We start from the raw sequence: 14707 nt of genomic DNA, 5'->3' as shown, positions 1-14707 counted from the left end.
GATTATGTCTCTCACAGTGGACATGCACCTACGATGACAATTTCAGACCCATCCATGATTTCTAAGTGGGAGAACTTGCAAAATAGCAGGGTGTTCAAATACTTATTTTCCTTACTGTAATTCTATTTGGTACATATTGTAGCACAAAAAAATTGTAAATAAAAACTAAGTAAAAAAAATTATTACTATAATATCTAGTATGGTTAGAGTGGGGAAAAAAGGCCTCCCCTATTTTTCTCTTTCCATTCCTGTAAATGTTACATGCAACTATGAAAGGCAAATTCCTACAGTGCCTTCCGGAAAAAATATTAAGACCGCCTTCAATTTTATGTTGCAGCCCAATATTACAATCGTTAAAATTTATTTTTTCTCATTTATCAACACTCAGTACCCAAATAATTACAAATTATAAAGAGCATTTTAAATACATTTATTTAATAAAAAAAAAAAAAAAGAACCTCATAAGTGTCAGACCCTTTACACAGTTCTTTGCTGAAGCACCTTTAGCAACTATGAGCGATGCCCGATTTACTCCAAATATAACGTTTCGGGATTAAGGACAATAAATTCAATCTTAGTTTCATCAGACCAGAGAATCTTCAAAAACATATGAGAGTCCTTCAGGTGCCTGTTGGCAAACGCCTTTACACTGAGCTTGAGAATGAGTAGTACATTAACAAGACAACAGGAAAACAGAGAGGCTTTAAGGCACTTAATAACCAAATACCAGTTTATAATTTTTTTATTATTATTTTTATTCATTTGCAATGAAACTGGCAAAACCTTCAGAAAACCCTGCTTTTTTTATTACACTTTTAAAACATGCATTTAATAAACGGAGAGTCCTCCATAAAATAATCCATCATGATATGAAAAAAATCCCACCACAACCCAAGTAAGATTTAGATTAACATTTAATAACATTACACTAAAATAATTCAGTAACAAAACTGCTGGTTATAACATGGTTCATTCAGCAGTGAGTTGAGATTGCACTGCCCTCTTTTGGTCATTTCTCCATCAGTGAGTCCAGCTGTTCTTGCAGGGAAGCCAGCTGTTGCAGAAGAAACAAGAGATGATTAATGGCTAGCTTTATTTGCTGGCTAAGTATATACAAATTAATCAGAATTCAAAAGTTAGATTTATATGTCAACATATCTGTTCAAGAATAAACAAACCCAGTGGCCAGTCTTAGTAGCAAGGGTTTACACACAACACTTGTTCATCAAACTGACCATCTATTAAGCAGATTAAGTGCATCAATGATGCATTATTTCTAGTGGAACATTATAGGCATTTGGTTATGCAGCACTGTACCTTCTCCATTTCACGCTCTTCCTGGTGGATAAATTCATTTAGTAGAGCCTGAAAGCGGGCCTGCAAAAGAAAGTGACAAAATGTAAAATACTTGACAAATAAATAAAATAACTTAAATGATATAATGACAAAAAAAAGAATGTATGTATTTAAAGGCATATACAAAGAAAAACAGAACATATTTGTACAGCATAAAATAAATAGTACTTTGTTTCAATGGTGTTATTTGCAATTACAGCTTTTATCTAAAGTAGCAAGTAATTAAGTTTAGGAAGCACTATAGTTCAGTTTTGGTCCCTTTTTTGTTTTTACTTTACGTAATTGAGGCCGTGCAGGGCATTCTTGAGTTATCTTGGCTGATGTTTGGAGTCAAGTGTGTTTTAGAATTATTGAATCTTCTTTACAGATTCAGTTTCTTTGCTGATGAGAGAATTTTATGTCCTTTTAGACTGCTCCATACATCTTTGTATTCATTGAATGGCATGCAATGTCATTTCGCTCCTTATCATTATGCCCCAACCAGTATTTCACTGTAGATGTACTTGGAATCAAACATTCAATCCTTCTTTCTCCAAACATGATAAACTGAATTAATGCAACAGTTCTATTTCTATTTGGTGGACCACTGAATATAATTCTAAAAGGGTTTTGATTAGTCTAAATTTTTTTAGACAAGCATCTCTGTGCTTATTCTAAAGAAGAGATGTAAAAAAAAAAAAAAGAGAGAGAGAGAGAGAGAGAGGGAGAATTAGAAAGAACACTGTGCATAGTTCATGTGGTACCTCACCTTTAGTGCCTGATTCTCCACTTTCATGATCAAATCTTCCTGCTGCTTTTTTCGTGCTCGTGTCTCCTGCAGTTTAGCCTTGAGATTGTTGATCTGCATCTGGAAGTCCATCACTGCAGATTAATGGCAAAGAGTTAAACCCTTTCTCCAAATGTCGAGTCATAATTTAAGGAAATTTGTCATTTTATGGGCCATCAATTTTCATAAAATACTGTAAATCAATCATATTCCAAAGACACGGCTTCTTGACAGATCAGAGCAGAACTGTGACAAGAGTAACTCTTTCTGAAGGGTTTTAATATGTGCCATTTGTAGAACAGCAAGAAGTCACAGATTTCAGAGTGCTCTCTGGTGCCCAGCTGGACCGATTAGGACTGTCAATCACTGCGGGACAATGTGCTCTAATAGATGCATACGACAGGCACATGATGCATATAAAGCTGTTTAGTCATCAGATGGGTTCTTGTGCCTTTGGATTATCTACCATTAATAGAACTCCGATCTTAATTGGCCTCTTGCCCCTACTGCTAAAAGTGCACAACCATCGTACCCATTTGGTTGTTCCGGTTGTTTTCATCTCTTCCCCCATCAGACTCGTTAAGCTTCTCGTTGAGACGACCCACCATGTCGTCTTCTGTGTCCATGATATTGAGGTCTTCGTCTTCATGCCGGTCACCATCATCATCCTCATCTTCACTGCTACTGCTAATGTCATTAAATATCTCTCGCAACTCATCATGTGGCACTGAACAAAAGAATACAAAAAGAAATCTTTTAGACACATACAGTAATATGAACTCAGGTTAACTGAGCATTTCTATTTAAAATAAATGTTAAACAACTGCTTATAACAAAAGCATGTGTTTATGGTTTGTCCTTTTTAAGTGGAAATTACCTGAAGAGTCATGACCCTTGTGCCCAGAGGTTCCAGGTGAATCCAAATTCGATAGTGACAAATTATTGTCAGTTTCTTTAGTCTCATCTTCAGCAATCACTTCCCATCCTAAGGACCAAGTCAAGGTAACACACTAGAACTTCCATTCCATTCTTTTTCCACCAGCTTGTTTTATTCTGTTATTTATTGCTGTATGAAATATTATATACAATCAAATACTGCATGAACTTTCTCATACTTATTTCTGGTACTTAAAGAACTAAATAATATTTGACCTGGCTTTGACTTTTAACAAATCTTCTTAAATTTACAGCATTTAGCAGAAACCCTTATCCAGACCGACGTACAAAAGTGCTTTTAGCCTCTATCAATGAATAAATCAACATTGGTTAGCTCAGTGGCAGGCAGTCAGGGCCAGCAAAGCCTTCTCTGCTGGCCTAAACACTATGAGAAGCACTGACCTACATTTACAACCTAAATTCTAATATTTGTTTCATGCAATTGTATTAATTTATTCCCAACAGTTTATTCTCTTGGCTGCACTGCTTCCAGTATATGTGTGTAAAAATTTTTGTCCAATCAGATTTCAGCCTATATGTGCTGCCGTGTCGATCTAATCTGCCCAGGGCCTTCAAAGTCAATACTGCTGGCCCTTTTACCAGAGAATCTTTCTTTAACCAATTAGATTTTAATTTCGCCTCACAGGGCCTCTAAATGGCTAAAGAAAAACAAAATGAAGACTGTGGAGTGGCCTAGTCAAAGTCCTGACCTGAATCCTATTGAGATGCTGTGGCATGACCTTAAAAAGGCGGTTCATGTTCGAAAACCCTCCAATGTGGCTGAATTACAAAAATTCTGCATAGATTACTCATTGCAAGTTATCGCAAACGCTTGATTGCAGTTGTTGCTGGGTGGCCCAACCAGTTATTAGGTACTTTTTCACACAGGGCTATGTAGTTTTGGATTTTGTTTTCCCTCAATAATAAAAACCTTCATTTAAAAACTGCATGTTGTGTTTATTTGTGTTATCTTTTACTAATATTTAAATTAGTTTGATCTGAAACATAAAAGTGTGACAACATGCAAAAAAAACAAGAAATCAAACACTTTCACACCACTGCGTGTGTGCGTGTGTATATATATATATATATATATATATATATATATATATATATACACACACACACACACACACACACACATATACACACACACACGTGTGTATGTAAACAGTGGAGGAAAACTGTTTGATTTGGCACGTTTTTACGCTGGATGCCCTTCCTAACGCAACCCTCCCCATTTATCCGTGCTTGGGACCAGCACTAAGAGTAGCTGGGGTTGGTTCCCTGACCGGGGATCGAACTCAGGCCGCAGCTGTAAGAGCGCCGCATCCTAACCACTAGACCACCATATTATATATATATATATATATATATATATATATATATATATATATATATATATATATATATATATATATATATATATATATATACACACACATACATACATACCTACATACAAACATACATACATACACACATAATTCACAGTCTAGAACTTTTATGGTAGGTTTATTTTAACACAGAGAGAAAAAACCTAAAACAATATCCAGAAAAAACAATTATATGATATATAAATTAATTAGTATTTGATGGATTTTATTATTTTTTTAATTCTGTTTCTCTGTGCAGACTAATCTGAAACTATCAGAAAAAGTATAAGTACAGTTTATTTGGTGGTGTCATGAGTGGCTTGAAAGTAAGACAAGACAAGACAAAAGACACAAAAGGATACGGACACTGACAGCTTCAGCATCTGTGCTTAGGAGCCTCTTCACCTCTTTTTCCACATCTGGAGATTCAATGTACTGGAAAACATTGCAGATTAGACAGTTAGAGTGTGTAGGTGTATGCGCACGCACACACACACACACACACACACACACACACACACACACACACACACACACACACACACACACTAAATACACAACAATAAAGATAACAAATGGATACCAAAAAGCCCTACAGGATCAATGCACGACTACCTTCTTCTTTGCAGTCTTCCTAAATCGCCTTTTTCTTGTGTTCTTCAGAGGGCAGGTAACTGGAAAGAGAGACAAAACACAATATTAAATAACTTCAATCTAGCCATGATATGTGAAGCTTTTTGTCACTTTAGACAAGTCAGTGATGTTCATGTTGTGTATATAGACTTTATCAGAACATTCAGCACAGGAAGAAGAAACGTACTGCCGTGATTCCAGATAAACTTCTTGTCTTTGTCCTTATCCTTTTTCTTTGTTTTGGAGTCTACAGTTCCGGTAGGCTCCTCTAGAGGAGGGTAGAGGTCTCCATCCAGAGTGCACACCAACATCTAGAAATAAGATAATTAAAACTGCTCAGACTATTTGGGCTTGTTTCTTGTACTTGTGATCAGTTGTGACCCAGACTCCCATGCTGCTGTCTATGTCTCTGTGGATAAAAGCACTGTTTATTGGCTGGATTGGTTTAGAAATCATATCTGGTCTACCCTGATGTGTATGGACAAAGTATGTTTGATATCGTAAGGATGTATTGTGTATCCTCCGCTATACTGACTCTATACTGTTAATCAGATTTGCACCTCTGAGTCTGTCAAGAAAAATGCATGCATCACAACTTCACAAATTACCAGCTTGTTAAACTTTAGAGACTAGAAAATTCTTACATGCAGGAGAAGAAAACCATATCAAAATCTTATTTAAAACGGAAGCATAATTTTCCCCAAGAACAAAAACATAAGTATAAAATTAACGTGTTGGCTGAATCGCTAATGAAGGAAGATTTTAGTATAAAGGTAGCTGGTATTACCTGGCAAACATCAGCAGTCTTATAAAAGGTCTTCTTGTCAACTGTTTTTAAGGACTCCAGGATGCAGGGCAGATCTACTAATTTACAAGCTAAAGGGACACGGTCCACTCTAACAATTCCATGACGGCCATCAGCTAAGAAGGTAGAACAAACAGGGCTAGTTAGAAAAAAGTGGTTTGTACCTGTTAAACATTTTGTCAGAAATTATTATAAGAAATACATATTTTAATGAAACATTTTACATTATTTTCACATTATTATTCACCTCTGAATAACAATTACTGCTATATATGCATCTTATCCTTGTTTCTCAGAGCCATTTTACTAAACATACCATGCAACTCTATAGTGAGTCTGTCTTTAAGATTCATGCTGCCAGATTGGGCAATTCTTCTCACTGTGGATGCATACTCCTAAAAGTGAGGCAGAATTAGATAGACAGACAGTTAGACAGAGAGATTGATCGATCAATCATGGGGAAGTAAAATTTTTAGGTTTTAGGCAATGATTTGGGTTTATTTTATCTAGTAGATGACAGAAATACACAAATATTATATAACAACATTCAGATGCAATCTATTCATGTTAAGAGAACCCAACATTTCAAGACTACTATAAAACTAAGCTGAAAGTCTGCACTTTGAGCTGATAACATTTACTGTGGCAAACAGCAAAAATAACAACACAGTCAATGTACAACTATATATATAGAGCGGACTACATGTGTATTTACTATATACTTTTAGAGAAGGAAAGAGAAAATTCTATTTGGTTAATCATTTCCAACATGATGCCACATAGATTAAACAAAAGCTTTAGGAATGTGAGAGTAAGAGAATAGATGTTTTACTCTATAACTCCAGTGCTTTGATTCCAGTGGTGCTAAAATATTCTCCTATCTGTGTATCATCACATATGAATAAGCATATGAATACACTCTATTAAATGTTTATTAATTATAAATGGAACTTAACTGTCCTTAAGCTATTACTGTATTTGAGTTTTAAGTAAACCAATCTTTTATTACAGAGATCAACATACAAGACAAACATTCACAGATTAATATAAATTAAACAAGCTGGAACAGACTAGAAAAAAAGAGAATCTAATAAAAATATATTAGGGGGAAAGGGAATGTGTCTATACAAAATACAAGTGTAAACAAACCATAGTACAATTGTGCACAAATGTTAGAAGGCTTTTATTTTAGAGTGAATATATAGTAGGGATTGTTCATTATTACTCAGACCACTTCATATTTAACCATATATGTAGACTAATATATATATATATATATATATATATATATATATATATATATATATATATATATATATATATATATATATATATATACACATACACATATATGTGTGTGTGTGTGTGTATATATCTTTTTTTTTTTTTTTTTTTTTTTTTTTTTAATGCTTACCTGAGGTAGCCGCAGAACAAACTGGTTTTCCAGCTCATGAGGAGCGTCTTCTTTGCTTTTGGAATTAACTTTCCCAGCTACAAAAGAAAAAAACTTTCATGTATATGAAAAAAAAACTAAACCTTTTATACTGCACAGGTCAATCTGATGCCTATTCATGATGCAAAGATAGTCAATGGTTTGACAACACTTTATTGTAACCAAACCTTCTTTATTTATATATTTATATATTTATTTATTATTCAATTTAATTGCAAGTCCTCCCAGAGGAGCGGACATAGAATGTCCACTACAAGGTTAATTTCTCGCTTAGAAATCACAGAGAGAGGGGGGCTTTTTCTTTTTAACTTGTCCCATATACATAACAGCACAATAAAATACTTTGTCTTTTCTCAGCGATGTAAGGAAGTGGGTTTAGAGCGCAGGGACAGATATGATTCAGTACACCTGAAGGGTTAAGGGCCTTGCTCATTTGCCCAAGAGTGGCTACATGCGGCCTGCGGCCTATAACACAGAACTTCTGATCAGTAACTCAGATCAGCCTTACCACTGAGGTACCACTTCCCAATAAAGCTCTCATGCCCTGGGGGAAGATTGAACTCACAACCTTCAGATTATGGCGCTACCTACTGCACTAATGAGGCAGCAGGGGAGGTAGAGTTCCTCTAAATCATCCAAGCTCAAGCACCAAGCAAACAAATATCGCTGGAATTAGACCAAACATCATTAAAAGGTACAGGAAATATTCCTTTTTTCCCTTTAAACTTTATCATAACCCCCCAAAAAACCCCCAAAAAAACACTTGCATGAAATTGTAATAACAGTATACAGAGTGTCTTCTTTCAACTGCTCCTATTAGGGACCACATCCATACAACAGCCATAAACCTCCCGATATACCCCATGTCCCTCTTATGCACATGTCCAAACCATCTTAATTATGATTCCCTCACTTTAACTCTAATAAACTAATTTCTAATCCTGTCCATGCTCTACACTCCCAATAAAAACCTCAACATCTTCAGCTCTGCTACCTCCAGCTCCACCTCCTGTCTTTTTCTCAATGCCACCATCTCTAAACCAGGGGTCACAAACCTTTTTGAAACAGAGCTACTTCTTGAGTACCGACTGATGTGAAAGGCTAAAAGTTTGATACACACTTCTGAAATAACAAATTTGCTCAATTTACCTTTAATTATATGTTATTATTAATAATTAATTATATTCATATATGTCAGGGTGTCAAACTCAATCGAACAGGGGGCCAAAACTCAAAGCACACTTTAGGTTGCAGGCCCAACAGGATAAACATTTATTGAACACACTAAAACAATGTTTTTTGAACATAAATATGAATAAAAACAGACAGGAATATTATTACAGAACAAAATGTAACTTTAAATAACTTAAAATATTTTGCTCTCCATAAAAATATCTCCTGTCAAACACCAGACATCTCATAGCTTCATCATGCAGCTCTTCACAAACTCTCCCTCAGTAAATAACCGGCTGATGTGCCTCTGATTTCACACCAGCTTCACTTTGTGATTTTGCTCTGGTGAAAAACGTCTGCTGAAATGTCAGATTCTTCTTTAACTCTTCTACTTTCTGTATCTTCTGCTGTGCATTCAGGTTTTTCAGCTTATCCTGATGTTTAGTCTCGTAGTTCCGTCTTAGATTCAATTTCTTATTACAGCCACATTCGCTCCACAAATAAGACACACGTGTTTACCGGCAGTGTCAGTAAACATATACGTACTCAGAATCCCATCGGTTTTGAAAGGCTCTGTTTCCAGAATCAACTTTTCTCTTCAACACCGTGAGGCGCTGTTTCACAATAACTGTACAATAGGGTTAAATACATCAACAGAAGCTCGACTTGATTGACGTTGGAATGTTCCCAGGTAGTCTAGCGTTCGGTAAGGCAGCTGAAGCGCTGCATTATGGGATCTGTAGTTTGTGTTATCAGCGCTTCATATCGCCGGGACATTAATAACAATAATAACAATAATAATAATAAAATAGATCTTTATAAAATCATCTCGCGGGCCGGATATAATTGTACATCGGGACGGATTTGACACTGAGTTTGACACCCCTGATCTATGTGATGACACTGATCATCTTAATGATTTCTCACAATAATGATCACCAATGATTTAACAAGGTAGGAAACAGCTATTTTTAGAAAAGGCTCGCGGGCGACTTATGTGGTCCACGTTGGTGACCCCTGCTCTAAACCATACAACATATCAGCTCTCACCATAGTCCTATAATCTTTCCCTTTCACTCTTACAGATACCCTTCTATCACAAATCACTCCTGCCTCTTTTCTCCACCCTGCTTACATTTTTTTCTTCACTTCTCTAACACACTCTCCATTACTTTGCACTGTTGACCCCATGTACCTGAACTCCTCCGCCTTCACCACCTCTTCTTCCTGCAACCGCACCACTCCACTGCCCTCCCTCTCATTCACACACATGTACTACTCTGTCTTACTCCTACTGACTTTCATCCCCCTTCTCTCCAGCACGTACCTCCACCTCTCCAGGCTCTTCTCAACCTGCTCTCTACTCTCACCACAAATCACAATATCATCCACAATTATCATAGTCCATGAAGACCCCTGTCTGACCTCGTCCGTCAACCTGTCCATTACCACTGCAAACAGGAAAGGGCTCAGGGCCGATCCTTGATGCAGTCCGTCGTTCCTACTGCACACTTCACTGGTGCCTCATACATGTCCTGCACCACTCTCACATATTTCTCTGCCACACCAGGAATATGAATTCCTCATACAATACCACAACTCCCCTCTCTGCACCCTGTCTTACACTTTCTCTAAATCCAAAAAGACACAATGGAACTCTTTCTGACTTTCTCTATACTCCATCGACATTCTCAACAGGGTTAAGGGTTAAGCATTTTCTAATTGAGTTTAAATATAAACGATATATAAAAGTTCTCCCCTACCTTTCGTTTTAGACGCCATTGTGCTGTTATCCTGTACCTAACGCCAACCTCCTCCTGAAAAGGAATGTCGTTGTTATCGCTCTGGTGCCGGGTTAGTGGTCAGATTCTAGCACTACAGTACTACAGTTATTGCAAATTATTAATTTTCTAATGATTGTACTGGTCTTACGTGACAACGTTAAGTATGCATATTTAGCTAACTAGGTAGGTAGATTAGCATTTGCTTTAGCTACTTTAGCCAGAAAATGTTAAGCCAAAATGTTTAAAATTACCTGAAATATATTTATCAAATTTGTGTTAAATGACAGGAGCTTGCTTAATTGTCAAACCTGGGCAATTATCTAAAATAATCAGGTTATTAAAATAACAAAGCGGGAATTTACCGAAATAAACCCAGTTTCTTGTGTTCTTGGGATCCTTGTTCTTCTTTTTGCTGCAGGAGTGCTCGGAGTGAACACCGTCACATTACTGCCCCCTGCTGTTTTGTATCTCATTGCCAAATTGACCTTTTGTGAATTAGATAGTTCGGGTTATTATTTGAAAAGAAAAATAATCGGAATACTAATAGGAAGGTCTGGGGTTCCAGCCCCAGTATGGCCATGCTGCCACTGAGCCTGACCCTAAGCAAGATCCCCATCCAACTTGAACAGCTTGAGAGAATTTGCCATGAAGATTTGTAGAAAATTCCCCATTCCAGGTTTGCAAAACTTGTTGCTTTATACCCCAAAGAGTAGAAGATGTAATGGGTGACAAATGTGCTTCAACTAAACACTAAGTAAAGGGTCTCAATTCTTATGTGCGAGTGCTATTTTAGTTTTATAATTTAAACTAATTTACAGAAATTTCTATAATTCTGTTTTTACTTTGTCTTTACATATAAAGACAAAGTAAAAACAGAATTATAGAAATTTCTGTAAATTAGTTTAAATTATAAAACTAAAATAGCACTCGCATACAAGAATTGAGACCCTTTACTTAGTGTTTAGTTGAAGCACATTTTATATATTTAAATCCACACTGTACCATAGTACAGTGTGGATTTAAATATATATATATATATATATATATATATATATATATATATATATATATATATATATATATTTAAGCATATGTACAGTGAATAAATATAAAGGCTATTGCCTTTAGTGCAGAGAAGTGTGGACATCGTTGAAGTACAGGTAAATGTTCTAAGGCTATGGCATTGAAGAGGAAATGTGCAGAAGTGGAAGGTTATATATATATATATATATATATATATATATATATATATATATATATATATATATATATATATATATACATACAGTGGCGATCAAAATTAGAGAACAATTTATAAACAATTGAACAATTCTGAAATAATGTCATCTTCACTGCTCAACAGTTGAAGGAGTTTTTGTCCTGTCTATACCATGCTACCAGAACACCTTTTCCACAAATTAACACAAATTAACGCATTTTAAAAAAAATCATTTTTTTGTCCACTCTTCTTCCAGTCTCCTCCACAGTTCGGTGACTGTAGTGGGTTTCTTGGCCATAATTTTGTCGCCAAGGATTTTCCAGAGGTTCTCTGTTGGGTTGAGATCAGGACTCTGGGCAGGCCATGTCATTATTTCAATGTTTTCAGTTTCAAGGAACTGCTTTACCCGTTTTGCTGTGTGACATGGAGCGTTGTCCTGCATGAACACTGTGGGCTGATTGGGTGATGAACGCGGGGAAGGAACCATATGTTGTTGAAGAAGGTTCTGATAAACATTTGCATTCACTCTGCCATGTAGCTCTATAAGAGGCCCAACTCCTGCTGCAGAAAACATGCCCCAAACCATGACACCTTCTCCTCCACTTTTCACTGACTTCTTTACACACTTTGGGTTCAGTCTTTCTCTAGTTTGTCACCTAACATAATATTTCCCATCGGACCCAAATAAATTAAACTTTCTTCCATCACTGAAGTGAACTTTGGACCAGTTCTCCTCTGTCCACACAACATGCTCCTCAGCAAAGCTTAGTCTAGCCTTTTGATTCTTTCTGCTAATGAGAGGTTTGGTCACTGCAGAGTGGGCTTTCAGTCCAAATGCTCTTAAACGTTGAAACACTGTATGACGAGACAGATCCTTACCCTGTTCAGCACTGAACTGGTGAGCAATTCCAGCTGCAGTGTGGAAACAATTGCCCATTGAGATCCTCTGCAGTATCCTGTCCTCTTTTGTATTTGTCTTCCGTGGACGACCAGCCTTCTAGGCGGACTTGAATAAGTTTGTGATGTTGTAAAGATTCAATATTCTTGTAATCACAAATCTGGAACGACCAATTTGTCTTGCTATGGCTGATAGGGTCATCCCGTTGGCCTTCATCTGGACATCCTGCTGCCGGAGGCTTTCAGTCACTTTAGAACGGCCCACCATCTTGCAGAGTCAGTGAAACTGGACGGTAGGCTGCCAGTTAAATAGGAGTTTACAGATAATCAAGGAAATTAGCACCAGGTGCCAGATTAACACCAATAACTGGGAGGTATCTGAAAGTGTTCTCTAATTTTGATCAGTGTGCTTTCGGCAAAATAATGTTTTTTTTTTTTAAATGCCTTAGTTATTTTGTGGAAAAGGATGTTCCGGTAGCATGGTATAGACAGGACAAAAACTCCTTCAACTGTTGAGCAGTGAAGATGACATTATTTCAGAATTGTTCAATTGTTTACAAATTGTTCTCTAATTTTGATCGCCAGTGTACATACATACACATTATATACAAATTATATACACATATATACATGAATGTGAAATGTTGGGCAGAATGTACAGTAAGGATATATAGACACATATAGATAAAAATAGTGTAGATGTAATGAGGAGTAAAAAAAAAAGATCTACTATGTAATATGTACATGCATTGTACAGAGGTTATATACAGTGTTTTTATTTTATTAATTTTTTTAGTGATCTAGCGGTGTAGTGTAGAGTTTAGTAGTGTGATGGTGGATAGGAAAAAGCTGTCCTTTAAACTGATGGTTCTGGTATGTATGTTCCTGTATCTTCTTGATAGAAGGAGGTTAAACAGTTTGTGACTGGGATGTGAAGAGTCCTTGACAATGTTTTGAGCTCTGCGCAGACATCTGCTGTGGTGAAGGTGTTCAGTGGCAGGTAGTTGGATGCCAGTGATGCTTTGGGTGGTTTTGACCACCGTTTGCAGGGCTCCACAACCAGTGGAGCCTCCATACCATACAGTGATGGAGTTGGTCAGGATGCTCTTGATGATGCAGCGCTAGAAACTCGTTAAAATCCCTGGGGACAGATGAGCTTTCTTTAGACTTCTCAAGAAGAACAGGTGTTGTTGTGCCTTCTTTACCAGAGCTGAAGTGTTCTGGTGCCAGAACAGACCCTTAGAGATGTTAACTCCCAGGAACTTAAAGCTGGAGACTCGCTCTACCTTAGTTTCATTGATGTTGACTGGGGAATGTCTCCTGCTGTTGGATTTCCTAAAGTTCACGATGATCTCTTTAGTCTTCGAGGCGTTGAGGGTCAGGTTGTTGGTGGCACACCATGCTGTCAGGCTTTGGATCTCTTCCCTGTAGTCCGATTCGTCGTTGTTGTCGATCTGGCTGACCACGGTGGTGTCATCTGCATACTTGATGAAGATGTTGAAGTTATACAGAGGAGCACAATCGTGGGTGAACAGGGAGTAGAGTAGTGGGCTCAGAACTCAGCCCTGCGGGATGCCTGTGTTCAGAATGAGGGTTGAGGATACCTGGTTGCCTAAACTAACAGATTGAGGTCCGTTGGTGAGAAAGTCCAGAATCCATCTGCAAGTGGATGTGCAGGTACCCAGGTCACTAAGCTTAGTGATCAGTACACTGGGGAGGACTGTATTGAACGCAGCGCTAAAGTCAATAAACAGCATTCTGATATTGGTGTTGCTTTTATCCAGGTGGGTGAGGGCTGAATGAAGAGCTGTGGAAACTGCATCCTCTGTTGACCTGTTCGGGCGATAGGCAAACTGGTGTGGGTCCAGTGTAGGTGGTAGGCCCGCAGTGAGGTGATTCAGGACCAGTTTTTCAAAGCACTTTATAGCGATAGGGGTGAGTGCAACTGGGTGAAAGTCATTCAGGCATTTGGCAGCTGAGTGCTTAGGCACAGGTATGATGGTTGTGGTCTTCAGGCATGTAGGAACCGTGACTTGGGCCACTGTGCCAGTTGTCCAGCGCATGCTCTGAGAACACGGTATGCCGGGCCAGCTGCCTTGTGCACATCCACTCTGCTAAATGCTAAATAGACGTCCGTTGTTGAGTGTGAAAGTGGGCTGTAAGCAGTAGAAGAGTCAGTGGTTGAAGTGAAATGTCCTATGCCTTGATCAAAACGAGCAAAAAACTGATTGAGTTCATCTGGTAGGAAGGACACTGCTGGTTGGTTGAACTGTAGGTTTGTAGTCCGTGATGGTCTGGATGCCTTTCCA

At 37.6% G+C, this 14707-nt stretch overlaps 1 protein-coding gene across 2 annotated transcripts; it reads right to left on the bottom strand.

Annotated features, from left to right (window-relative positions):
* Positions 1–896: 896 nt before the first annotated feature.
* taf7 (TAF7 RNA polymerase II, TATA box binding protein (TBP)-associated factor) lies at positions 897–10775 on the bottom strand. 2 transcript variants are annotated; one of them, XM_046849287.1, is made up of 13 exons: positions 10645–10775; positions 10262–10315; positions 7287–7363; positions 6189–6267; positions 5855–5988; positions 5255–5378; positions 5050–5108; positions 4797–4869; positions 3000–3107; positions 2655–2849; positions 2105–2217; positions 1318–1377; positions 897–1054 (listed from the first exon to the last, which is right to left on the bottom strand). In XM_046849287.1, exons 2-13 carry the CDS (start codon positions 10278–10280, stop codon positions 1010–1012), a joined length of 1086 nt encoding a protein of 361 aa, XP_046705243.1. In that variant the 5' UTR covers positions 10281–10315; positions 10645–10775; the 3' UTR covers positions 897–1009. The 2 variants fall into 2 exon arrangements, with proteins under 2 accessions (XP_046705243.1, XP_046705244.1); XM_046849288.1 differs by having other exon boundaries at positions 10534–10658.
* Between the last annotated feature and the right edge of the window lie 3932 nt (positions 10776–14707).

Source organism: Silurus meridionalis, chromosome 5, assembly GCF_014805685.1.
Source record: "Silurus meridionalis isolate SWU-2019-XX chromosome 5, ASM1480568v1, whole genome shotgun sequence".
NCBI classification, from domain to species: domain Eukaryota; kingdom Metazoa; phylum Chordata; class Actinopteri; order Siluriformes; family Siluridae; genus Silurus; species Silurus meridionalis.
The sequence above is the reverse complement of the archived record's forward strand: the minus strand, read 5'-3'. Positions and strand labels throughout refer to the sequence as shown.

Bases quoted from the DNA above. Each gene is read 5' to 3' on its own strand.
- taf7 (XM_046849287.1), bottom strand. The intron at 2,850-2,999 runs GTAATTTCCACT...TCTTTTGTTCAG, and splicing joins CAAGGGTCATGACTCTTCAG to TGCCACATGATGAGTTGCGA. The intron at 1,055-1,317 runs GTACAGTGCTGC...CTTCTGCAACAG, and splicing joins AAGAGCGTGAAATGGAGAAG to CTGGCTTCCCTGCAAGAACA.